Here is a 23,427-nt window from a genome sequence, read left to right on the forward strand (position 1 = left end):
GGAAACACTTAAAGAGCTTTTCTATGATTTACTTAGATTTTTACTAAAGAATGGTTTCCGCAACATTTTTACCAAAACCCTTCTCAATCATTTCAAAAACACTTTCAAACAAATTTTGAATGTATCCCTACACATAAAAACATAAAGGCAGAAAGAAAGATCGACTTGCTGTCATGTTTTGAATGTATCCCTACACATAAAAACATAAAGGCAGAAAGAAAGATCGACTTGCTGTCATGGTTGGGGAACAAGCAATTTTGTGAAGTGGCCAAACAAAAATTTTAAGGTTGCAGGAAGATGCCTTTGGCACATAAAATATACCCCCAATATAGTATTAGTAGATTTGGTTGATAGGGATGGCATGGGCAATTGGGTGTAAATAAAATAGTGTTGGGTGGGAAAATTAAGGATAGAAATATAAAAAATGGAACGGCCGCCGGCCTTGAATTGTTTGTATAAACTCGTGACATACATGGGATGGGATCTCTAGGGAACCCAAAGGAGAATATGCCCAAGGCCCTCCTAGGCCTTTTTTCCTCTTCTAGCTTGTAACTTTGACCTAAATTCTCACAAAGAGTTCGGAAAAAGAGTTCGGATTATGACGTTTGTAGAGTGAGATATATCACGTAGTTATGTAATGAAGTATTCGTTTTTTAAGTATAAGGAGTTCAACACTGTCTTTTTCTGTAATCTGCACAGTTATACAAATTGTGTAACGCGTTTTGTCATGAAACTAAAATTGTATGTAGATTGAATTTGGACTGAATAACTTGTGTTAGATAAGATTTGTAAGAAAGGTCGCTTGACCAAAATTGATGATAATTATAAAACTTTCTTATTAACAATTTCATATCCTATTTACTAAGTTGACGAAGGTCATATCAGATTATAGGATTTGAATTTTCAAAAGCTAAGCTAAATTACAAGATAAGAAAATCCATACGTTGTTGCATAGAAATGTATACGCATGTTCTAATCAATATGACAAGTAACTTTAATTGTGAATAAGAGATTCTTACATGAGTTACAAAAATCAATCCAATAGTTATTTATACATTACATTGATTTGGATTGAATCCAATAATTCATCTTTATTAATTTGTTCAGTTAACAAGTTTAAATCATTGAGAAATGCTAAGGAAACTCTATTAAGAGTCAAGAATATGACTTTTTAGGAACTCTCTGTCTCCTCATGTTGTTGACAAATTGTTTTATAATGTTGGCTTTAGAATTAGCGTTAAATTGTGCGGTAACAGAGATTTCATGAAGTGTCCCACTTTGAAAGAGTTTCCTTAACATTTATCTTAAATCATAATCAGATCAAATAATAATAAAAAAAACAAATTCATATCCTACTAGTCAACATCTGACCTACCGACAGGTCTACGTGTAACTATTTTGTTTTTAACTGTATGAATTCAACACATTTGTCTGCTTCGAAAATGTACATATATTATAAGTGAAATGATGAGTAGACTCTCACCAACTCTACATAAATTCTTCATCACCTCATATTTTTGACACAATACTTTATAATATTAACACAAAAATTATGTTAAATTGTAAAGTAACAAAAACGCTTTAAAAAGTTTTAATTTGAGAAAGTCACGTCTACCTATATTTCCCGTACATCTTTCAACTTTCAAGACTTTGAAAACTCGGAAGCGAAGAATATCCCAGAGACATATCCGAATCTTGTCCGTGAACCCGAAAATTCGAAGGACAAAATTCACAAATTGGGGGACATGTTCCTTGCTTTGTTTCTCGACTAGAACACGTGGCAAATGCCACGGCAAGGATTTTACTCGCACTGACGATAGCCACGTGGATTTTTTAATTCAATCTTGTATTTGCTCCATGAGATAAGGCATATCTCTCGCAATTATACCATGCGTCGTAAATTACCAAAACAAGCCTTATCAGAGAGATTTTTCAATGTAACAGAAATATGAGATGTTATATCATGTATTATTATACAGATAAAAAGATATGTGTATTAAAATGTTAATAACTTAAAAAATAAAATTTCTCACTACTAACATAAAAATACGTTTACAATGAAAAATTTATCCTACCATACACCCAACTAAAAAATACTTTACCGTACCAAGAAAATGAATTATGAAAAAGTGCTTGCACTGTCTAAACAAAAAAATATCAGTTATGTGCTTTTTTCAATAAACACTAAAAACATATCAATGCTTTTGTACTTAAAAACATTTTTTCTAACAACGGTTTCATTCATTTAAAATCATTTATCAAACGAGCTCTATCATTAATGTTATAACACTTGGATTACCAATATTACATTGGTATTAGCTCTTTTGTTCAGGAAATGGATCATCTCCGGATCCCTTCTATCAAATCCACCAATTTAGACCTTTGAAATTTGATCTAACAACTAAAGTTATTATAACTTTTAAAAAATGTTCCTGTTTTTAACCATTGGATCAAATTTTAAAGATCCGAATTGATAAATTTGGTGGAAGGAATCAAGACAGAATCCCTTTCCTTTTGTTTAAATCAGAAGATTTGAAGTCCTAGCCCCATAGTGGTCGCCCACCACGACTCAGCTTACTCATTTATGTGAAAATTATTTTATATTCTCGAAACATGAATCAGTATACCACATATTATAATATGCATTAACGCGAGATTTTTACACTCGTCTTTCAGTATATTGAAAAAGTTCTCACTCACTTAAACGTGGATACTATCTTGGAGCCATATAAAATAAATAAATAAATAATAAATCAGCCTATCTATCTCGGTCACAAAACTTAAGATGTGAACCGAGAAAAAGAAAAGGGAATAAAACCCGAAATATACTCTTCGAAAACAAAAGGATATTCCAACATTAACCCTCAGAATATTCCATCCTCGCCGTTATATTCCCCACCCTTTACCCTCCATCAACACCCTCCCATTTTCACCATTTTCCCGAGAACATTCCAATCATTTTCTCTCTAACCAAACAGAAAAAAATATTTTAAGATGAAGTTCGGTAAGAGCCTGAGCAACCAGATGGAAGAGACCCTGCCGGAATGGCGGGACAAGTTCTTGTCCTACAAAGAGCTCAAGAAGCGGTTGAAGCTCATCGAACCCAAAGGTGGCGAACGCCCCGCCAAGCGCCCCAGAATTGACGCCTCCGCCGCCGATTGTAACGACGGCGGCAACAAGGAGGGCATTTCTGCGGCGGAGATCAGTTTCATTACGTTGTTGGAGGACGAGCTCGAAAAATTTAACTCCTTCTTCCTCGAGAAGGAGGAAGAATACATTATTAGATTGAAGGTATTGTCTTTTAATTTAACTTTCTTATTCAGTTGTTTGGTTCCTGAGAAAATTCTCCAACTTTCTTTTCTCTGGAACCAAACAGTCTTAGGCTAATTAAGTAACATATTTCTATAACCATCACTTAATTTCTAAAATTTGAAGTTTAATTTGCTAGATTTATCTCTAAATTTGGAGTTCAACACTTTAATTTGCTAATTAATTTTCTTAATTTTGACTTTAATTTTCCAAACGACACCGTTTGATCTGCTGTGCGCTTTAAGCTTAGCATGCGCCTGCAGAGACTGCTCAAGTGACCGTTAGCCGTTAGCCTTTGGCGCTTTGCCGTTACACTTGTGATCTGCACATGTAGTGGCTGAGGTGCTTTCGTTGCGGTATATTCCGTTAGTTAAGAAACACCGTCTGGTTCCGGAAATGTAATCGGTGCTAGCTTGCGCCCTTTTTGGGGCAGAAACCTAGCACGGCACGGATGTAATTGTGACAGTATCCAAGCAAACAATTGTCATGCACCTTTAACGTTCTCACGCGCGTAATTGGAAATCGTTACAGTGTCATCCCGTTGCATGGAAGCCCTTCTCACGTCGAGGGTCGTTGATCAATGTTTATTGATTGCTATAAGTCTATAATGTTGCAAAATTTCTTATTTTGGGACGGAGATGAACTGTGTATGTGTACGGAATGCAGGAGATACAAGACAGGGTGGCGAAAGCAAAGCCTTTCCCGGACGAGATTATGAAGATCCGCAAGGAGATTGTGGACTTCCACGGAGAGATGGTTCTGTTGGAGAATTACAGTGCTCTCAACTATACAGGTATATTGAGCTTTTGATCTCTTGCTTCGTTCTTTTAAATACTGAGATTCAAGACGCTTGATCAATAGTATTTCGATATTTATTGTTGCGTGTGTTGATAGATCTGTCGAAACATTATCTATATGCTTTGTTAGTATTGATTCTTAATTATTGCGAACCTCGTTGTTTAGCACTTGAAGGTTTGAGATCTCAGTGACCTTTGTAAGAAAGCACTAATAGTTGTTTAGGTGTCTTAAATTTGACGAGTTTAAATGAAGGACATGACGAACAATTAATCTGGTAATGTACTTCAAAGAATATATGTTTAGGCGGGAGTAAACTTAAACTCACTTAGACGTGTTTGAGGCGCGCCCGAGGCATTGATTGGGCGTTCCCAGGACCCTTCTTCGATAGAAATCGTTACTTAAAATTTCCTGGTGACCCTCGAAGTCGAAGGCTAGGTCTATGATGTTCTGGCTCCGTGTTGTGTTGCGGCTCCGTCTTCCACGAAGAAGACGACCGCGATGTAGAAGATAGGTTTTTTTCAAATGACTTGGCCCAAAACGACACTATTGTGGCCAAGTCGTTTCATTTTTTTAAATGACTTGGCACAAAACGACATCGTTTTGGTCAGTTTTATTTCTTGTTTGATTGTTGATTAATTTGTTTTACAAAGCATTATATTATACATATAATAATATAAATATATATTAAAAAATTTAGGTCCAACACCCTCACGCCTGAAGGCTTTCGCGCCTCATCTACCCCTTCGCCTTTTAAAATATTGTTGAATACACACTTTCATCGAAAGAAAACCATTGTGCGCGGATGAATACTAGTTATATGTGACTTTACAGACTGGTGCCTTAATCATAATATTTGCCTTGTTAGAATCGGTGGAGATGATCCGTTAAATTTATGTTTGGAGGTTCTGGCCTGCATTTGACAGAAATATTTCTTGGTTTAACGAGCTCATCTAATTTCTTTTTCTAACAGGACTCGTGAAGATACTCAAGAAGTACGATAAAAGAACTGGTGCTCTTATGCGCTTGCCCTTTATCCAGAAGGTCTTGCAACAGCCCTTCTTCACCATGGACTTGCTCTACAAGCTCATCAAGGAGTGCGAGATAACGCTTGACTATCTCTTTTCCATGAACGACCATCCCGTCTCAACTGAAGGATCTGATGGGGACGACAGGTGCAATCCTTCAACTTCTGCCCCTATCGAGAGTCATGGTGTTCATAGAGTAACCAAGGAACTTGCAGAGATTGAGTCTATGGAGAGCTTGTACATGAAAAGTATAATATCAGCGCTACGCGCGTTGAAGGAAATCAGGAGCGGAAGCTCAACCGTTAGCGTCTTCTCGTTGCCGCCGCTGCAGATGACCGGATTAGAAGATGCATGGAAAAAAGTCCCTGTGCTGGAGCAACTTGCAAAGTAGGTAGATTGATAGGTTATGAGAAGTGGAATTTGGGAAAGAGTATGTTGTCCCTTTTATTTTTTGTTTATGTTAATTAATTAAAATTTGACATGCATCTGCTATGCATGCTTTCATATATACTAAGTTACCAACACAGATGTAAAATGTAAAATAAAGCCTTCGGCTTAATAGAAGTATAATGTTGTCCAACTTACAAAATCTTTGTTTGTATTTTTCTTATGGACCAATTAGAGTCTTTAGAGACTTGGTAATTTTTCTGCTAGAGTATCTGCCCATGACATATGAATTTTGTCGTTCATCCATATCGTTACATATGGATTACTAAGACGGTGTGATTGTCAAACTAGAAATCTCACTCAAATCTAGAGATTCATTCAGATTAAGTGTTTGTCAACAACAATCGAACCATAGTCACAAATTGGGGTTTATTATATGAATCCTATAATGTCATTGCGTTCGGTTTTGCATCAAGTCTTCCATTTGTTCCAAGTACTCCATATCTATTCTTAAAGTCTTTACAAATTTCACTAGGTCTTCCTTTACCCCTTTTGCCCTAACCTCCATCTCATACTCGAATCTTCTAACTGAAGCATCTTTAAGTCTGCGGTACACCTGTCCAAACCACCTTAACCGATTTTCATTATTGATTTTTTTAGAGGGTTGTTATTAGTGACGTAGTGTTTAAGTGTGACGTCTTCGAGCAAAGCTAAATCTATCTTATATTCTTGTTGTTTCTTTATAAAAGAGAAATGCATGATAACCCTATTGTCGATAACAACTTTTTTTAATTTATTTTTTATTTTTTAAACATGTGAGACGCACTTATTTAAATGGTAATACCACGAAAATTCAGTCTCTGTTACAAAACAAAATTTCTCCTGACTTAGGACTTAAAGTGCTACACTTGTTCATAAAGCAGAATACTAATTTGCATGCATGAAATCAAACTTTCCATCCAAAAATAGTAAATGGGAACCTCCAATACGTGAACAATTTGAGGAAAAAGTAAAGGAAAGGGACTAAATAAAGCAAAAGAATCAAAGATAAAAACATTTGAACACAACCTGGATGATGCATATATATATATATATATATAGTGAAATCCACTCCAAATCTCACTATTTTAAAAACACAAAGATACAAAGAGAACCACCAAATGATCTCTAAAGCTTGATTGACAACTAAAAAAAAATTTGGGTAGGATATTTTGATCAAGGACTATGACAACTTTCACACTGGATGAGAAAAAAAAAACTTGTGTATTACAGTTTAACTAGTAGCTAGTTCGATCCTTATAACACGTGAGCCCGTGGGCATTGAATGTTGTACTTGTGTGGGATTGAATGACATCCAAATACCGTGAAACGTATTTTATAAGTGTCTGACCTGCGTGAGGTCGAGTAGAATCCAAATAAGGAAATTTCATGCCTTCGCAAAAGCTTCCCTATGAAGTTTTCATATCCGTAAAATTTGAAGTTTACATACATGGCCCCACACGTTCCACTAATAAAGGATATTTCATGAAATTCCAATGGAACAAGGCAAGCATTCCAAGTATAAACAAGAGTAGTGGTACATGCTGCAGGCTTGCTTAGGCTTCACTTCCACGATTGATTCGTTCTTGTATGTTAGCACACTGTTTTAACCAACTGATCTAATCTACGTATGCATCTTCATTAATTTTGTTAACTTGAGTCATTTTGTGTTCATGTTTTGCAGGGTTTTGATGGTTCGGTTTTTTATCAAGAGTGCTTCGGCTGAGAGGAACGCCTTGCCAGATCTCAGGTTGGACGGATTCGAAGTGATTGATGAGGCAAAAGCTCAAGTAGAGGCCTTGTATCTTCTAGTGTGCCGATATTTTGGCATTGGCTGCTCAAGATTTCATTGACTTAGTAATTGACTAGCCTCTCAACACGCGTCTTAAGCGTTTTCTATATAAGATACCATTAGCCACCCCAAGTTTACTGGTATCTGATTAGTGTTCTCTTAGTCTATTAATTTCAGAGTGACGGTCCAAGTTGGACAGTGCCTACCAAAAGAAGGCATGGCGGCACCTCTTTGTCATCTCAAGCCTCAAAACCTACCTTCTCCTCTCGATTCTGTTGCTGCCCAAAGGCAAAAATATGTTGCTAAAGGCCTCGACGATCATGATCTCATAACCCTAGGTAGTAACCAAACTCTCTTAGACACGTTTTGCTATTAACATGCTACCGGTAATAAAACTTAGACAACTTATCGATACTTTATCAACAATCTATCACTTAATAAAAAATGAACGTCCCATTCATATATATTAATGGGGAAATTGCTTGCAGGGGCACATACCATTGGCGAAACGCCCTGCCAATTTATCCGATACCGGCTCTACAATTTCACATCCACTGGTAACTCTGACCCGACCATAAACCAAGCATTCCTAGGCTCCTAGCACAGCTCCAAGCTCTTTGCCCGAAAAATGGCGACTGCACCACCCGGTGGCACTGGACAAGGGCAGCCAATCCAAATTTGATATAAGCTTCTTTAAGAATGTGAAGGATGGAAAGGCAAATTTTGGAGTCGGATCAATGGGTTTGGAGGGATGATTTAAGTCGTAAGATAAAAACTATGCTGGCAACTTTAGGGGATTGCTAGGGTTTATATTTTGTATGCGTGGAGAAATGTTGAGTGTGACGGTGACATTGATAAGTAGCATAACTAATATACGTGTTATAATATGTGGATTGATAATATCACGTAATAGTGTGACAGATCAACTGAAATCAACTTTGATAACTCTTCTTTGTTCAAACGAGTATTTTATCAAATACAAGTTAGGGCCGTAAGTCAAAGTTGTGTGCTTATATCTTTTCACTCAAAAGTTCGAATACACATTCTTATATATTGGATTTAAGTAGTGTAGTAATGCTTGGGCCTTTTTTCTTTTTGTGGGCAATACATGGATATAACTCTTAAGGAGCCCATTAAAAACAGGGCCCAGACCTTCCAAAACTATTGAAAATAAAAAAAAATGATCGACGCCTGAGAGATTCGAACTCTCGCGGGGAAACCCCATGTACTTAGCAGGCACACGCCTTAACCACTCGGCCAAAGCGTCTTTGTTGTCTACTTGTCTTCCAGTATAATAAATAAATTTCCCTAAGTCATCTAAAAAAAGAAGTTCCAAAGAAGTATGTTATTCACACATAAATTTTTACTTCTCACACACTTTTTTCAATTTTTGGTCTTTTGATTGTATTCAAAAATATCAATTACCAAAATTAACATGAGTGTGTAAAAGAAGTAACAACCAAAATTAACATGAGTGTGTAAAAGAAGTAACAATAAGTGTATAAATAGCATTATATACCATTTAATATTATGGTGTAGTGATATTCCTCTTCATTTGTAAGTGTGAGGTTTTAAGTTCGAGTTTCGCCAAAAAAGAATTTGAACCACATTATTACTAACTCATTGTGAGGCCCAACCCACTCATCTACCACTTTAGTGTAGATAATATCGTTTGTCTAAAAAAATAATAGTAAATAAATAAATGAAAAAGAAAAGGCCAAAAGTGGGCCAAGTTTGTGAAAGGAAAAAAAGAATAAATTGATTCAAATTCGTTTTTAGCAAGAATCGACTTTAAGATCTCTTACCATTATTATCCTATTAAAACCTTTGTGTTTTCTAACCAATCAATTCCGAATGAGTAGCTTTTTTCACACACACACTTTCACTTTTTATACACTATTTATAATTTTCAATTCTAAAACCAAATGAATTAAGATTAATAATCAAAATTAATAAAAATGTGTGAACACCACCTTCCCAAATCGGCGCTAACAAATCAACGCGACGTTTCTTGTCCTTACGAAGAAGAAAAGAACAGAGAAGTAAGTCAAAATGTTGTTCCACACTTGCCCACGGCACAGTAGTCCCCAAGCCACAAACATCTACCAATCGTATTTACAAATCAAACAAGCCAAACGACGTCGCATACAATCCTCCTCTCTTCTATCCACCAACCAAGAACCGTGAACCAGAAGAACAAAGGCTCAGCAGCAAAATTAGAATTCCAACGCAGGAAAAAAAAAAAGCAAGAAAACAGAGCCTCCCTTTTCTCGAAAGTTTGAATCTTGATAGAAACAAAGCGCAGAGAGACCCATACGCTCGCAAGTTCGCAACCCATCACCCCACACTGCACCGACTTCAACATTCTCGATTTTTTTTTATTAAATCCGATTTAAAATCTTTTTTTTTTTTTTATAAATATTATCCATCGCTTTGCCTTGAAGAGTACGTGAAGGTCACTGTTGCTTTTATTTTATTGTGTTTTTTCAATCTGAAATTTCCGTTCACGCATCGTTTTCGAACACTCAATCGACTCACTTGCTCTTCCTACAAGCTTTGGACTTTCTGCAATGGCTTCTTTAACACCGGTTTCGCAATCCCAATTGCTTTTCAACAAAACCCAGTTCAAGTTACCACCAAATTTGAGGTCCGGTTTATTGGTGAACAAGTTCTCTGTTTCGTTCCGGAGGATGAGTTTCAGAGTGCCCACGAAGGCGGCGGCGGCGTCCGGGGTGGTTTCCGCTACCACGGCGGAGAAGGCGAAGAAGAGGTACCCGGGGGAGGCGAAGGGGTTCGTGGAGGAGATGAGGTTTGTGGCGATGAAGTTGCACACCAGGGACCAGGCGAAGGAGGGGGAGAAGGAGGTGAAGGAGCCGCAGGAGGGGCCGGTGGCCAAGTGGGAGCCAACAGTCGATGGGTATTTGAAGTTTTTGGTGGATAGCAAGTTGGTTTATGATACCCTTGAAGAGATTGTTGAAAAAGCTCCATTTCCTTCTTGTGAGTAATTTTTTGATTGTTTTTAGATTGAAAGCTCGAATTATTTTGGGGGTTGTTTGAATTCAAATTTTTGTATTTGTATGAATGTTTTCTGGGTGTTGTTTCTCTGTTGAAGATATTGGCTTTAATATGGTTGTTAAAGTTTGGATTTCGATCATGTGTGTTGGGTGTTGGATGATCATGTTATACTTTGGCTCTGTGGATTGCTTTTTTCATCGTGTTTGCGTATTTGATTTCGCGTTTTATAGCTCCGAGGCATTGTTAATCAGTTTGTGTTCATTAGGTGTTATTGATCATGTATGTTTCAAAGAAATCGAGTTATATATATGCATCAGTTTACCATATTAGATAAAATTTTCTTCGACAATCTGCCCGGTAGAATGTTTCCCCGTCAGGCAACTTTTTATAGCTTTGTTTGTGTGCTATTATAGTTGGATTGCTAGTAATTTCTCTGTTCACTTTGTGAATGTATTCGTTTGAGATACCGCTTTCCTTCCATTACTCAGGAGTAGTAGCTAGCCCTTTAAATTAGTTTTCCTCTCAAACAATTGGTTCTGCCACTCAAATTTTGCAGTCTGTACTTTATCGGAGCAACACGGTTTATTCTTGTTCGGTTTTGTTTATCATCAAATAGTTTGAGCCCTTAGATATGAATAACGAAATGAGGAAACTAAGGATTCATATAACGGGAACTTCCGCTTAGATTCCAAATGTTCATGAATGTATCTGAGTTTTGCAAAATTACATGTACTTGTGTACTGTTAGTATGTTATTGTATGTCGTGACTGAGCTAACTCGTAATGTTGTTGTACTATTTTCTTTTTTGGCTATAGACAACGAGTTCAGAAATACTGGATTGGAAAGGTCCGAAAAGTTGGCAAAAGATTTGGAGTGGTTTAAGGAGCAAGGTTATGCCATACCAGAACCTTCTACTCCTGGTGTTACCTACGCAGAGTATCTTAAGGAACTGTCGGAGAAGGATCCTCAAGCATTTATTTGCCACTTCTACAATATATACTTCGCTCATTCAGCTGGCGGGCGAATGATTGGGAAAAAGGTACGTAAATAATGGCCGGAAAGCATGTCCACTCATTTTAACATGTAAACATGTCATAGAGTATGTCACATTGGCTCTGGTTTGTGAGCTGGTTGAGTGTCCGAAGTAGGGCACGGGGACTTGGAATATAGCTAATTGATGAATAACTAGCTTTTGATTTATGCGTGTAGAAACTGTTTATGCGTGTAGAAAACCATTGATTTTCTCAGCTCAAGCTCTCGAGTCTCAAACACATGTTCGATTTTGTTCTCACCCAATTTCAGGTGGCGGAAATGATACTAGACAAAAAGGACTTGGAATTCTACAAATGGGACGGCGAGCTTCCCCAACTGCTGCAGAATGTGAGGGAGAAGTTGAATAAAGTTGCCGAGGTAGATTTAATTTGCTGATCAAAATCTTCTTATGTGCATCTCTTTGCTTTGATTTAACTTTTACATGCGTGCATCGACAGAGCTGGACGAGGGAGGAGAAGAACCACTGCTTGGAAGAAACCGAGAAATCGTTCAAACATTCGGGAGAGATTCTGCGTCTCATATTATCATGATGCCATTGCCATTACCACACTTGGTATGATTGTGTTGCTCCCAGTGCAGCTGTAATCTTTGGAAACTGTCGATGGAGACATGACATTACAATTACTGTGCTTAAAGAAAAACAATTGTTTTCAATACGGAAATAAGATTTGGCATAGCCCTTTTTAATTTAAGGAAAATTGATTTCCGCACCTTCTTTTCTTCTCTGCTCGGTCTTTGAAAACTAGTTTCCAATGGGGTTTTTTAAGATGCAATGAAATGCTAAGCTGACAATATTTCAAGTTAATCGATGTCATGTCAGCAAATTAAAATATACAATGTACATGATAGGCTTTGAATACTGCTACTTGATCGATCAAGTTCACTTTCGATTTCTGTGTTTGTACTCCCACTAACTGAAGGATCATGACCACTTAATTTCAGCTCTACGACCCTTATTTGTCCATTTCATTGGCCCCTTCCCATAACTTCTCTCTCTCTCTCTCTCTCTCTCTCTCTCTCTCTAAAACAATTTCGATCTCAGTTCACGAACTCCGGACACAAAAATTCACGAACTCCAGACACAAAAATTCAGAATGAATCTCTTTCCCCGCTTGACGCCTCGGTCATATGATTCAAGTGACCTGGCAAAATAAGATGGAATTACCATTTTTCCCTCGGTGAGCTTTCAGTATTCAGTAAATATTGCATCAAAAGATGTTAATTGAGCATCGGAGATTCAGTGTGTCAGTCAGTACGCTTGCAGTGCTATATGAGCGAATTACCGTTATATCCCTCATACTTTACTTGTAAAGCCACAGTTTCTTTGAGAAATTGAAATTCTCTCGTAAAACTAATTGGTTACATAAGAAGTAGTCCAACATTTTATAAATCCTTGCATTGATTTGTCTTTCAATGATGTGGAATTTTATTCTCACATGCCTTCTTAAGCACATGTGACGAATTTTCAAACCTAATTTTCACACGCCTCATACTTTACTTGTAGAGCACGTACATATTCTTATACCATGAAAAAATTGAGGTTCATTTATAAAATCAATTGACAATGTAGAAAGTACCTCACATCTTATAAATCTTTGCACCTTATCGATATGAGATTTTGTCCTCACATTTTTACAGTTACAAATAAAACTCAAAAAGAAGATTTATATGCCAAGGCATACCGCTTTGTACAGTTTTGTATCAATAAAATAAGAACATTTTGGACAAAAAAATTCAGATATTCATTTGCACGAGATATCATATTGATAATGTACATTAACCATGGTTATCCTAAAAAATGGTACCCGGGGGCATGAAGGGAACAAAAAATGTGAGCAAACCAAGAGACTGTAACCGACTTGTCATTTTCCATAAAGACTCGTGAAAAGTAGTGGAGTATACAGGAGTGTATAAAACAGCCACAAACCCACCTGGTTTCTCATCATCTTCTGGAATCAAAAGGAGAGAAATTTACAGGAAAACATGATCAAACCAGAACAAGTTGTGTTTTCTCTTGTTTTTGCCCTGTTAGGGTTAGGGTTCTTGCGTTTGCATGCTGCTTCTAGTTCTCTCACTCCGGCTCTGCAGGCCAAGAGGAGCTGCCCTTACACAGTGATCATAAAAACCAGCTGCTCTTCCACCACCTCCACTAGAGACAGGATCAGCCTTGCTTATGGTGATGCTCACGGCAATGAGGTTGGTAATACCACCACTAATTTAGGTTCCGTTTCGAAGTGCTTCTCTCAAAAGCATTTGTACTCATAAGCGCTTTCATCACTTTTACTTTATATTTTATCTGCATAACTAGGTGTATGCAAAGAGGCTAGATGATCCAGTTTCAAGGACGTTTGAGAGGTGCTCCTCCGATAAGTTCCACATAGACGGGCCATGTGCGCGCGACATCTGTTATCTCAACCTTCTGAGGAATGGATCCGACGGTTGGAAACCTGAGTTCGTCAAGATCTCGGGTCCACATACAAACCCTATTATCTTTGACTTCAACACCTTCCTGCCCAACCGAGTGTGGTTTGGACACAATCTGTGTCATCATGGATAGATGTAGTTAATTAATTATGACATTAGTGATTATGTACTTGATCTTATCGAAAGACTTAACGCAAAATCGGAAAATTTATGTAATCGATACTTAGTGGGATAAGACGACTTAATTGTTATTGTTATTTTTTATTGTGTGAGGAACTTTAACGAAAAACTTTCGATAACAATAGATCAAGCTTAATAAACCACAATCAAACACTTAAACAAAAGGATTGTTCCATTGACATGAGTGAGAGGCTTGAAAGACGTTTTACAATGAAGATGCAAGAGGTGGACTAAGAGAAAATCGCAGTCTGTCTTTCTCACTGTAATTCAACCAAAATGCAGTAAGCAATATTACAATATCTAATCAAAGAGATGAGTTCTTGACTTGTTTACAAAGTACAACATTTCACCATACCAACAAACTGAGCAACATATTTTGGTATTTTTTGTTCTGGTAGACTTACTAAGGATCGTGTATATCCTTGCAGGTCACAACGATCTAGCTGTCAAGTGTGCTCATGAAGCCGCCCAAAAACCCGGCACCATTGCAATCTCCACACAAAATCTCCCTCTTCCCCCTGCAAGAAAACATGGTTACTAGTGTCAGATGTTATGGTAGCACATATGAGAAAGAACTATCACAAAAATTTCAATCGGTGAAAGACACAGTCGAGCTAACATTTTAACGATGAAATGGGATTTATCCAATTGGGATGAACTATAAGCTGGTCAGTTTAGATGAAGGGAAGGAACAACATGCGGTATTTGAAGTTTGAGATCTCTTTATTAGGAATATTAATTTCGTTCCTTCCTGAAAATTACGATGATATTAGATTTTGATTCGGAGCAACATGGTTACCTGCAAAGCCAACATAGTCCACCAGCCTTAAACTGTCCGTTGAAGTGGTCTACAGAATTAACTCCAGTACCTTCGCATTGATTACACACTTTTGCACCTGGTTGATGGATCAGAAATGAAAAACTTGTGAGCTGAAATCCTCAGATGCTAATAAAACAAGAAAATATTTCAGCGAAAGGGTCAAGACAAAGGCTGACTATGCAGAACTCAATCAAAACTGTGTCCACTAAATTGATTTTGAAAGCAATGAGAACTGACGATGCAATCACAGAATTTAAAACATGTACTGATAAACATGGAAGAATGAAATGAGCAATTTGATTTTTTTTACTTTTATTAATAACAGAAATCAACTCCGCCTGTGTAAGTTTTTCTTACATTGCCGGTCCCAAGCCTGGATAAAGGAGGAGGGGGAGGGCGTCAGGTAGTCGACAGCTGGCACTCCTAGGTTAGGTCTAATCCTTATGAAAATGAATCCAGAACGATGACACAGAACCAAGCGTAATGGCGTTCTAGGATTCATATAGCCAACCCCACTTAGTGGGAAAAGGCTTTGTTGTTGTTGTTGATGTTATTAATAACAGAAATCAGTTTGCAAAATATAAGGTATCGAGTAGTAGCTTCCAATTTAAACGTTCTTTCCTCTGAAGAAAAGATCTTCGGAAAACTGAGAAAGAAACAGCTATTTTTGTGTGTTTTTTTCTGGATCTTGATGAACCACATTGACATTGCAATTAGATGTGTCTAGTTTCTGAATTAAGCATCTGATTAGTGGTCAGCATAGTTTGCCAGATTCGGAAAAAAATAGACGATTAAGCCCCATACTCCTCCAAGATAAAGAGAGACAAGAAGCTATATATCATGCCAGAGTCGAAAAACAATGAGGAAATAGTTGCCCGAGTGCTTTCAGAAATTTCATTCTAAAGTATCAAGTCAATATTCAGCATAAGATATATTCAAAGACCAGTTATTTGCTTACCGTTTCCCTCACATGTTGAACAGACTAGGCTATTTACTTTGGCTGTTGGAGTACCGTCTGTAGCCTGCAACACAAAACCAAAGTGAAGTCTGAGGAAAAGAACAGCCCTTTATATACTATCAACCGATTCGCATACGAAGTCCTCTACTCATATGCTTACACGAATCAAAAGTAGCAATTCTTTTCTGCTATAGGGTTCCACTCATCAAGACTAATGTTTCGTATCATCCATTCATCCCCTCAATCCGATATAGTTTGTTAAAGCTTCCACATTTTCGATTACATCCTACCATTCCATGGCATCCAACAATCCCCGCATTCTAGCAAGCTCATAACCAAATCTTAAAAGAGATTTACTTGGAAACTCGGGCATCTTTCGGCCATGAAACTACATTAAGAACATGTTTATCACTCTTACTTTCACAAATAAAATTTCACAACCCATCGATGCTATATATTTCTTCCTGAAACAAGTCGATAGAAAGGTCCAATCCAAATAACATGCTAGAGCAAAGGAAATCAATGCAAAGCAACAGTTTCGAAAATTTCGAAAAATGGGTTCGTCTGAAATGCCTCACCTTGACCTCCCAAGACTGAAAGTTTGCAGCTTTAGAGCTCCGAAACACTTCATTCACCCGAACAATCTTCCCGCCAATCGATCTTTCGATGAAAACCCCTGTAGAAAAATCAAATTGCTCACTCAATTAACAAAAAGAAACAGAAAGCAATCAACTAAATTTTCCAAATTTGCAGAGATAGAGATAGTACTTGGTTTGTTTGTGGCGAAGGAACAAACAGGCGTGAAAGAAAGAGAGCTTGCCATTCGAAGAAAGTTTCAGAAGCTGTGGAGACTCGAGGGGAGTGAAGATGGAATGCAATCCGTGGGTAGGGTGGGTGGTAAAACAGAGGATAAGGGGATAGACACTTCAATTACCTTTATGCCCTTTTCAAATTCCACTGTTTTGAATGAAGCGGAGGTGCTTACAGTAATTTCATTCTTGCGCACACTAATATTAAGGCCATGAAAGTAAGTATTTGCAGTCTTGGTTGTTTTTTCCTTTGAGAAAAAATAACGTTAGTGGATTAAATTGTTAATTGTTAAGAGATATGTAGAACAATGAGAACTGAAACGCACCATGATGCGTAAGTATAAATATACTTTCCGAGTTTGATTTGGATGTCCTTCTTGATGTTAGTTATACCAACAGATAGAAATTAAAATCAAAAGTACCTAGACAGACTTATTCTCGAACCCAATTATTTTGTTGTTGATTTGTATATTGGTTGTGGCATTTTTATGACTCATTTCTTTTTCTTTTTCTGCTGTAAATCCCAAAGGGTTGACAAGTGACATTGCCTTGAGAGCAATATCGAAAACTAAGTTCCAAGAACAGCAACAGTCGATATGTCGATTTTAAGATGGGCATAGAAAGAAAATGTCCAAACCTCAACGGTTGGATTGATCGAGTAGAACTGAGAGCCCCCCCACCCAAAACACCAAAACCTCCCAACCAGTGTTTGTAGTAAAATTTGACACAAATTCACTTATTTGGGTGAAAAGCCAAATTGGGTTTTGGTGCAATTAGGCTAACTTGCAAGATATTTGGCTGCATTAAGTTGGAAGGTTTTTTTTTTTTTTTTTGGGTCAAAATGTAAAATTCATTACCAACAACACGCATTACAAACATAATGGTTCAGATACAAAGTAAACACAAGATGGACCATAAAACATAAAAGGGCCCAAAAACAGTTTTGAAGCCCAATACACGGAAAACAGTCATTTGGTTACATGATATGATTTGAACTTTTTGAAAACTAAACCAGAAACATTACTGCTGCGGCTGTCCACACCAACACAGCAACTCCACAAACACGCTCTTTGTTCATCCTTCAGCCATCAACTCCATCTCTCTCTCTCTCTCTCTCTTCGCCTCCTTCAGCCGTCTGTTATGATCTTGCATTCGGCCTATTAGTGAATTCCTGGATCACTATGGAAGTAGTAGTTAAATAAATGGGATCAAGTTGTAATAGAGTAAGGACTAGATTGTAATAGTATTTTTAACTGTGGGTCTTAGTTTTAATTGAGTTGTCTTTTGTGCCAGTTGACGCTGACGCAATTGTAATGGCTGGTTGGTGGCTGGTTGTTGGTTTAAAAGCCACTGACGCAATGGTAATGGCCGGTTGGTGGTTTAAAAGCCACTGACGCAATTGTAATGGCTGGTTGGTGGCCGGTTGGTGGTTGTAATGGCTGGTTGGTGGTTTAAAAGCCTCAGGCCCTCAGCTAGTGGACTTGCAAGGATATCTGAAAACGAATAGAAATTCCTTTCTTCTTGCTGTGCAATTCCTTTCCTCAGTACCCACCATTGCCACACAGTCAAGGTTGTAGCTAGGTATTGGCTTGGGTCGTATTACCGTCAACTCCCTCTCTCTCCCTTCCTTCGGCTCCTTCAGCCGTCAACTCACCATCTCACTCTGGTTTGATTTTTTGTTTTTTACTTGTACTTTGAATTTTCTATTTTGGTTTTGGTTCGGGCATTTTAATACTGTTGAACATTCCCCAATTCTATTATCCGATAGAACACGGTTTAATAATTTTCGAATAGGAAGGGGGAGGAGAAGAGAAATATTATGAAAGAAGATTACTGGCAAAATAACGCAGGAAGAGAAAGATATTGTGAGGGATAAACAAGAAAAGAGAAATGAACGGTATTACTTAGTCAATTTAAGGGTAAATTTGGCAAGAGAATACAAATAAACTTATGTGGACAATGAATCATGGACCTAACCCAAAAAATTAAACAAAATTGAACTATAACTAATAATGGCACATAAAATTGGACTCATATTAAGTTTCTCCTAGTTTTTATAAAAATATTTTTATCACTTTTTTTTTTCTAAATAAAACTTTGTAATTAAATTCATGTATTACTTTTTATAAAAATATTTGTCAGTTTTTTTAAGACAAAATAAAACTTTTATAAAAAAAATGAAATAAAATTAGGCCTAGAACTTGAAAGAAGGGGAAGGGACTGAAGTGGGAGTCGTGAGCTTAAACAAAACCTACTTAATTTATTTAGGAATTGTTATTAGTATTCCAAAAAATTTATTTTTTATTCCAAATTTTTTATAATTAGATAGAAAAATACAATTGTGAGGAGTGTAGAATACGATTTTTGGAGTCCTAATAACAGTTCTTAATTTTTTAATCTAATTTTTAACTTTTAAGTAGGGTGTGTTATGTTTACTCGGCTGAAGTTTGTGTAAAAAAATAGCAAAATTTGTATTGTATGTAATTACTAAATTGCCCATATATTCTGTTTTCGTACAATTTTGATGAGAGGATTAAAATAATAATTTTACGAAGTTTTGATTAACAAATAAGATTCTATTAATAGATTAATAGGTATTTAATATATACTAGCATATGGGCATACTTTAAAAGTATGTGATAAAAAATTTTATTTTTGTTTTTGAAATAGAAGGAGAGAGAGGAAGTGAGTGATAGAGAACGTGGGAGTGGGAAATTTTTTTTTTTTAATTAGAGATATGTTATGATTACATGTATGTGAAACTTTGAAAAAAAAACAGCAAAATTTGGTTGTGTGAAATTACATTTCTGCCTCATATTTTATATTCATGTTTTGTTTTAATTAGAAAGTTAAACTGGTAATTTCTTAAAATTTTGGTTAATAATGAGTGTTTTATTAATTAGTATAGATATATATGTATATATACACACACATAACTAATTAAAAAAAAATAAGAAAAATGTTATTAGCATTCCAAAAATCTTATTATATACTTCTCATAATGTATTTTTCTTTCCTAATAAAAAACGTTTAGAGGGTATAATAAAAATTTTGGAATGCTGATAACAATTTACAAAACTAAAGCACTAAATTGTTTGATTTTGATTTAATACCTTGTTCCTAATGATAATAAACCCTCTCTCAATCATCTCTCTGGGATTTTCTCACTGACAGACCCCAAAAAAAAATATTAATACACAGCACAAGTAGTCCCAAGCGCTAATCACTCCAAATCACCGTTACATCAGGTCTTGATTGACGGATTCGATGCCGAGCAAATATGGCAGCAAATCGACCTTCAATCGCAGCCGCTCATCTCGACCCTTCGCCGCGATTTGAAGCCGGAAATCATGGGCTTTGACGACGACGGTGAAGGGAGTGAGAGGAAAATGGGTGTGAATGTGAAAGAGAAAGTGAAGGGGAAGGTAATAATGCGATAGAGGATGGGGTTTCGGAGTTTGGGTGTGGTTGTCGGGTGTTCGTGTTTATTTACTTCAATTCATAGTTTTTTTTTTTTTAATTAGTTACATATAATAATTAACAGTGTTAATTCTATAGTTAAGTGGAGGGGAAGAGACACAAATACGACGTGCAGTCTGGAGTCCGGAAATATATATATATATATATATATATATATATATATTTTAGTATTTGGGTTTTGCTTGTTAGTTTAAGATTTGGACTTAGCCTATCCGACTTAGGTTTAGTTCTCTATAAATATTGCTTGTAATTTAGTTTGAGAATAAGTTAGTCACAATGTAGTCTCTTAGGGTTTTGTAGCCATTTCGGCATTCTCGTTTGTTTAATAATATTTTTATTATTTTTGTTAGTCTTATTTGTTGCGCACTCTGATATTCAACTTGGTATTAGAGCAGGTTTGATCATTCGGGATTTAATCTGCCTCGGGTTGGTATCTGTTTGCTTGTTTTCGTTGTCGTTCGTTCATTTTAGATTTGTTAGTTGGTATTGATTGCTTGCAAGGAAAAGAAAAATGAAAGAAAAAAAAACCCATGGAAAGGAAAAAGAAGGAAGAAGGTGCGATGTTGCACCTCTTCGCCCAGAAGAAGAGAGAAAAAAAGAAGGAAAAAGAAAAAAAAATTGTTTGGAGTTTTTGAGGCCCCCACATGGGCAAACAAAAAATATGTTTTTTTTGTTTGTTTGCTTAGGTTTGTATTGAAATCTTGCATTGGCATCGGCATCGGCATCGATAGTGGTATTGGTATTGGTATTAGCATCGACATCGGAAGTTGGAGGCTTGCATCCACATCTGCTTGTTGGCAAACTCATGTCATGTACCGCCATGAGTTTGACAGGGGTGGGGGGGGGTGTTGGAAAATATCAGTATTTAGGTTTATTTTAGTATTTGTATTTTGCTTGTTAGTTTAGGATTTGAGCCTAGCCCATCCGAGTTAGGGTTTCTTAGGTTTAGTTCTCTATAAATATTGCTTGTAATTTAGTTTGAGAATAAGTTATTGTAGTCTCTTAGAGGGCGTTTGTTTGAGCTCGCTAGCTTTCACTAGCTTGGACTGGACTATGTAGTAGTCCAGTCCTGTGTTTGTTAACAGTCGGGGACTAAGTTTAATGAGATTAGAAGGGACTCGCGGGGACTAACTCCCTTGCTAGCAAACCCGTCGAGAACCATGGGATTAGCGGGGACTAACTCCCTCTCGTCTACCTCTGCTCCTATGTTTTCACAAACGCCGAGAGCCACCATCATTCCCCCTCGCCAATTCCCCCTTCCCCTCCTCCTCTCTCCTAGTTTTCTTTTCTTTCTGCTCCGCCGAGATCCAAGCTCGGCTCAAACTCGGCCACCACGGCGACAGTTGCTCCATCCTCTTCTTGCTGCAAGTCTGCACGTTGCGTACAAAGTCTGCTTCTCTACAACTCTGGCCACCTGTACCCAGACCTGAAACCCACCACACCCACTGCCTAATTCTCAACATCCAACCACCAAAATTTGAAAAGAAAAAAAAATCAATTCGATAACAACAACAAACTCAATAGAAAAATTCTTCATTTTTCCCAAAAAATTAAGAGATTTTCTGAGAAAATCAGAGGAGGGGCGAGAAACAGAGTGGTTGTGAAATCTATGACGCCGCAGAGAGGAGCCTCTGCACGATTTCAATTTTTCGTGGGATTTGAAGTTGGGAAATCAGAATATGAGGAATCAAAACAGCAAAGAAAAGGAAAGGGAAAAAAAGAGAGAACAAAAGGGGGTGATGAATGATGATGTTTTGAGGGAGGAGAGACTGGAAAGGAAAAGAAAAAGACGAAGAGAGGGAGAGGGTCGGAGCAAAATTAGGAAGAAAAAGGAAGATCAGAGGAAAAAAAAAATTAGGAATGGAGATGGGAGTTTCCAGAATGACAAAAGAAAGAGACAATGATAGTAATAAAATATTACTAAATATGTATTAAATAATATAAAATATTAATAAAATATGAATGAGAAAATATAATATTAGAATTTTTTGTTATCCTGTTTTTTAGTCTGACACTGTATCAAACGCTTCATTAAGTTAGTCCAGCTTAGTCTAGTCTAAGCCAGTCCAACTTAGTCCCTGAAGCTAGTCCAGTCCGAGATAGTCCCGTACAACAAACGCACCCTTAGGGTTTTGTAGCCGTTTCGGCATTTTCGTTTGTTTAATAATATTTTTATTATATTTGTTAGTCTTGTTCGTTGCGTACTCTGATATATTAATCCGAGAAAGATGCCAAAGGAAAACAAGAAAGCCTACAGAGAGGCAAACAACCAAACATGACAGCAGAAATCAGGTAGTGGAAGGAGTTACAGGGAGACCGACGCCCGCACCTAATGCAAAACGTCACTCCTCACACTACCCACAAACATACCTAGTGTGCAGTCTGGAAAAATATATATGATGGGTTAAAGGCAAAGAAAAAGGCGTTCTAAGGGGGAAAGCTACATTTTTCAGTTAAATAATTAAAGTTGAATAAAATAAATGGTTACCTGTTCTCGTTTTTAAGATCGTGACCAGACAAGTTTGCAGCTTCATAAAGAGCCTCTCTCCATTGCTTTACTCTTTCTTTACGGATGTTCTCTTCGTGCTTCTGAACTTAGAAAAAGGTTTTTGATTGCACTAGGGACCATATATCTTATCCGAAATCACTCTGGCCATTGGCATCACGCCAAAGGTGCATTGGAAATCACCCCAATAGAGCAATTAGATAAATTCAGGCATCACAGCGAAGGTGACTAAATTTGGAATCACTCCAAGTCAACCTGTGCCTCACACATAAGCAGGAAATCCAAAAGCTTACAAAGTAGCTCTTTTTTCATCTATGGAATCGGAGGAGCCTCGTGCACCATTGGTTCGAGGAGAGGAAGCTTTCTACACCAAAAAGATGCCAAAAAGTTTGGGAGCAAAAGAAGGAGCTTTGAAGCCTGAAAAAATGCACCGAAAAATGGAAGCAGAAGAGATTCCAAGCAAAAGGTTTGACAAGGAAGAAAAAGCTAAAAAGTGGAAAGTGACAGCAGAGAAACCTGAAGAAAGAAAGGCCAAGACGAAAGAAAAGGCTTCAAGAAAGTTGAAAGCTTCTCATTCTGCAGATCTCAAACCACATAGAAAGGAGGCAATTGACAAGAAGGTCGATAAGATCCAAAAGGTGACTTCGGTTATTAGGAACTCACCAGAGAAAGATACAGCGAAATCTAAAATGTGTCAAAGTGTCCAGAGGATCTAAGAAGCTAAACTGCACAATTGATTCCTAGTCGAAAGAGATGAGGTTCGAAGGGCAGCAGTCGAAGGACATTGCGAAAGACTACTTGGAAGGAGCTCTTGATCGGGAGGGTTCTCTTG

At 37.2% G+C, this 23,427-nt stretch overlaps 5 protein-coding genes, 1 long non-coding RNA gene and 1 other non-coding gene across 12 annotated transcripts in view; 4 read left to right on the top strand and 3 right to left on the bottom strand.

Annotated features, from left to right (window-relative positions):
* Positions 1-2,884: 2,884 nt before the first annotated feature.
* LOC126593017 (SPX domain-containing protein 1-like) lies at positions 2,885-5,721 on the top strand. The gene is made up of 3 exons (XM_050258866.1): positions 2,885-3,291; positions 3,976-4,102; positions 5,078-5,721. The coding sequence occupies exons 1-3, from the start codon at positions 2,995-2,997 to the stop codon at positions 5,521-5,523; spliced, it is 870 nt and encodes a 289-aa protein (XP_050114823.1). The 5' UTR covers positions 2,885-2,994; the 3' UTR covers positions 5,524-5,721.
* A 1,356-nt stretch (positions 5,722-7,077) lies between these two features.
* Positions 7,078-8,351, top strand: LOC126593082 (uncharacterized). The gene is made up of 3 exons (XR_007612874.1): positions 7,078-7,146; positions 7,243-7,688; positions 7,839-8,351. It is a non-coding gene; the product is annotated as an uncharacterized LOC126593082 (long non-coding RNA).
* A 184-nt stretch (positions 8,352-8,535) lies between these two features.
* TRNAS-GCU (transfer RNA serine (anticodon GCU)) lies at positions 8,536-8,617 on the bottom strand. The gene has a single exon. It is a non-coding gene; the product is annotated as a tRNA-Ser (tRNA).
* An 863-nt stretch (positions 8,618-9,480) lies between these two features.
* LOC126593025 (heme oxygenase 1, chloroplastic-like) lies at positions 9,481-12,116 on the top strand. Its single transcript, XM_050258873.1, has 4 exons — positions 9,481-10,347; positions 11,181-11,404; positions 11,668-11,775; positions 11,856-12,116. The coding sequence occupies exons 1-4, from the start codon at positions 9,921-9,923 to the stop codon at positions 11,946-11,948; spliced, it is 852 nt and encodes a 283-aa protein (XP_050114830.1). The 5' UTR covers positions 9,481-9,920; the 3' UTR covers positions 11,949-12,116.
* Positions 12,117-13,286: 1,170 nt separating this feature from the next.
* LOC126593064 (embryo-specific protein ATS3A-like) lies at positions 13,287-14,099 on the top strand. The gene is made up of 2 exons (XM_050258933.1): positions 13,287-13,614; positions 13,727-14,099. The coding sequence occupies exons 1-2, from the start codon at positions 13,402-13,404 to the stop codon at positions 13,973-13,975; spliced, it is 462 nt and encodes a 153-aa protein (XP_050114890.1). The 5' UTR covers positions 13,287-13,401; the 3' UTR covers positions 13,976-14,099.
* Positions 14,100-14,176: 77 nt separating this feature from the next.
* LOC126593072 (protein BUNDLE SHEATH DEFECTIVE 2, chloroplastic-like) lies at positions 14,177-16,725 on the bottom strand. The gene is made up of 5 exons (XM_050258943.1): positions 16,569-16,725; positions 16,379-16,476; positions 15,801-15,864; positions 14,822-14,918; positions 14,177-14,540 (listed from the first exon to the last, which is right to left on the bottom strand). Exons 1-5 carry the CDS (start codon positions 16,621-16,623, stop codon positions 14,462-14,464), a joined length of 393 nt encoding a protein of 130 aa, XP_050114900.1. The 5' UTR covers positions 16,624-16,725; the 3' UTR covers positions 14,177-14,461.
* Positions 16,726-17,458: 733 nt separating this feature from the next.
* The window catches only part of LOC126592915 (disease resistance protein RUN1-like), a 20,271-nt gene continuing 14,302 nt past the window's right edge, over positions 17,459-23,427 (bottom strand). For 2 of the 6 annotated variants that reach the window (XR_007612827.1, XR_007612830.1), the window contains exons 8-9: positions 22,578-23,427; positions 17,459-17,788 (exon numbers count right to left, since the gene is read on the bottom strand). The exon at positions 22,578-23,427 is cut by the window's right edge and continues 167 nt beyond it. The gene's annotated coding sequence lies outside the window, so the exon portion shown is untranslated. Of the gene's footprint in view, positions 17,789-19,695; positions 21,516-22,577 lie in introns of those variants that run through there. The other 4 variants (XR_007612831.1, XR_007612836.1, XR_007612835.1 and 1 more) reach the window with 4 other exon arrangements.

The sequence above is a fragment of the Malus sylvestris genome, chromosome 2, assembly GCF_916048215.2.
Source record: "Malus sylvestris chromosome 2, drMalSylv7.2, whole genome shotgun sequence".
In the NCBI taxonomy this organism is placed as follows: Eukaryota; Viridiplantae; Streptophyta; class Magnoliopsida; order Rosales; family Rosaceae; genus Malus; species Malus sylvestris.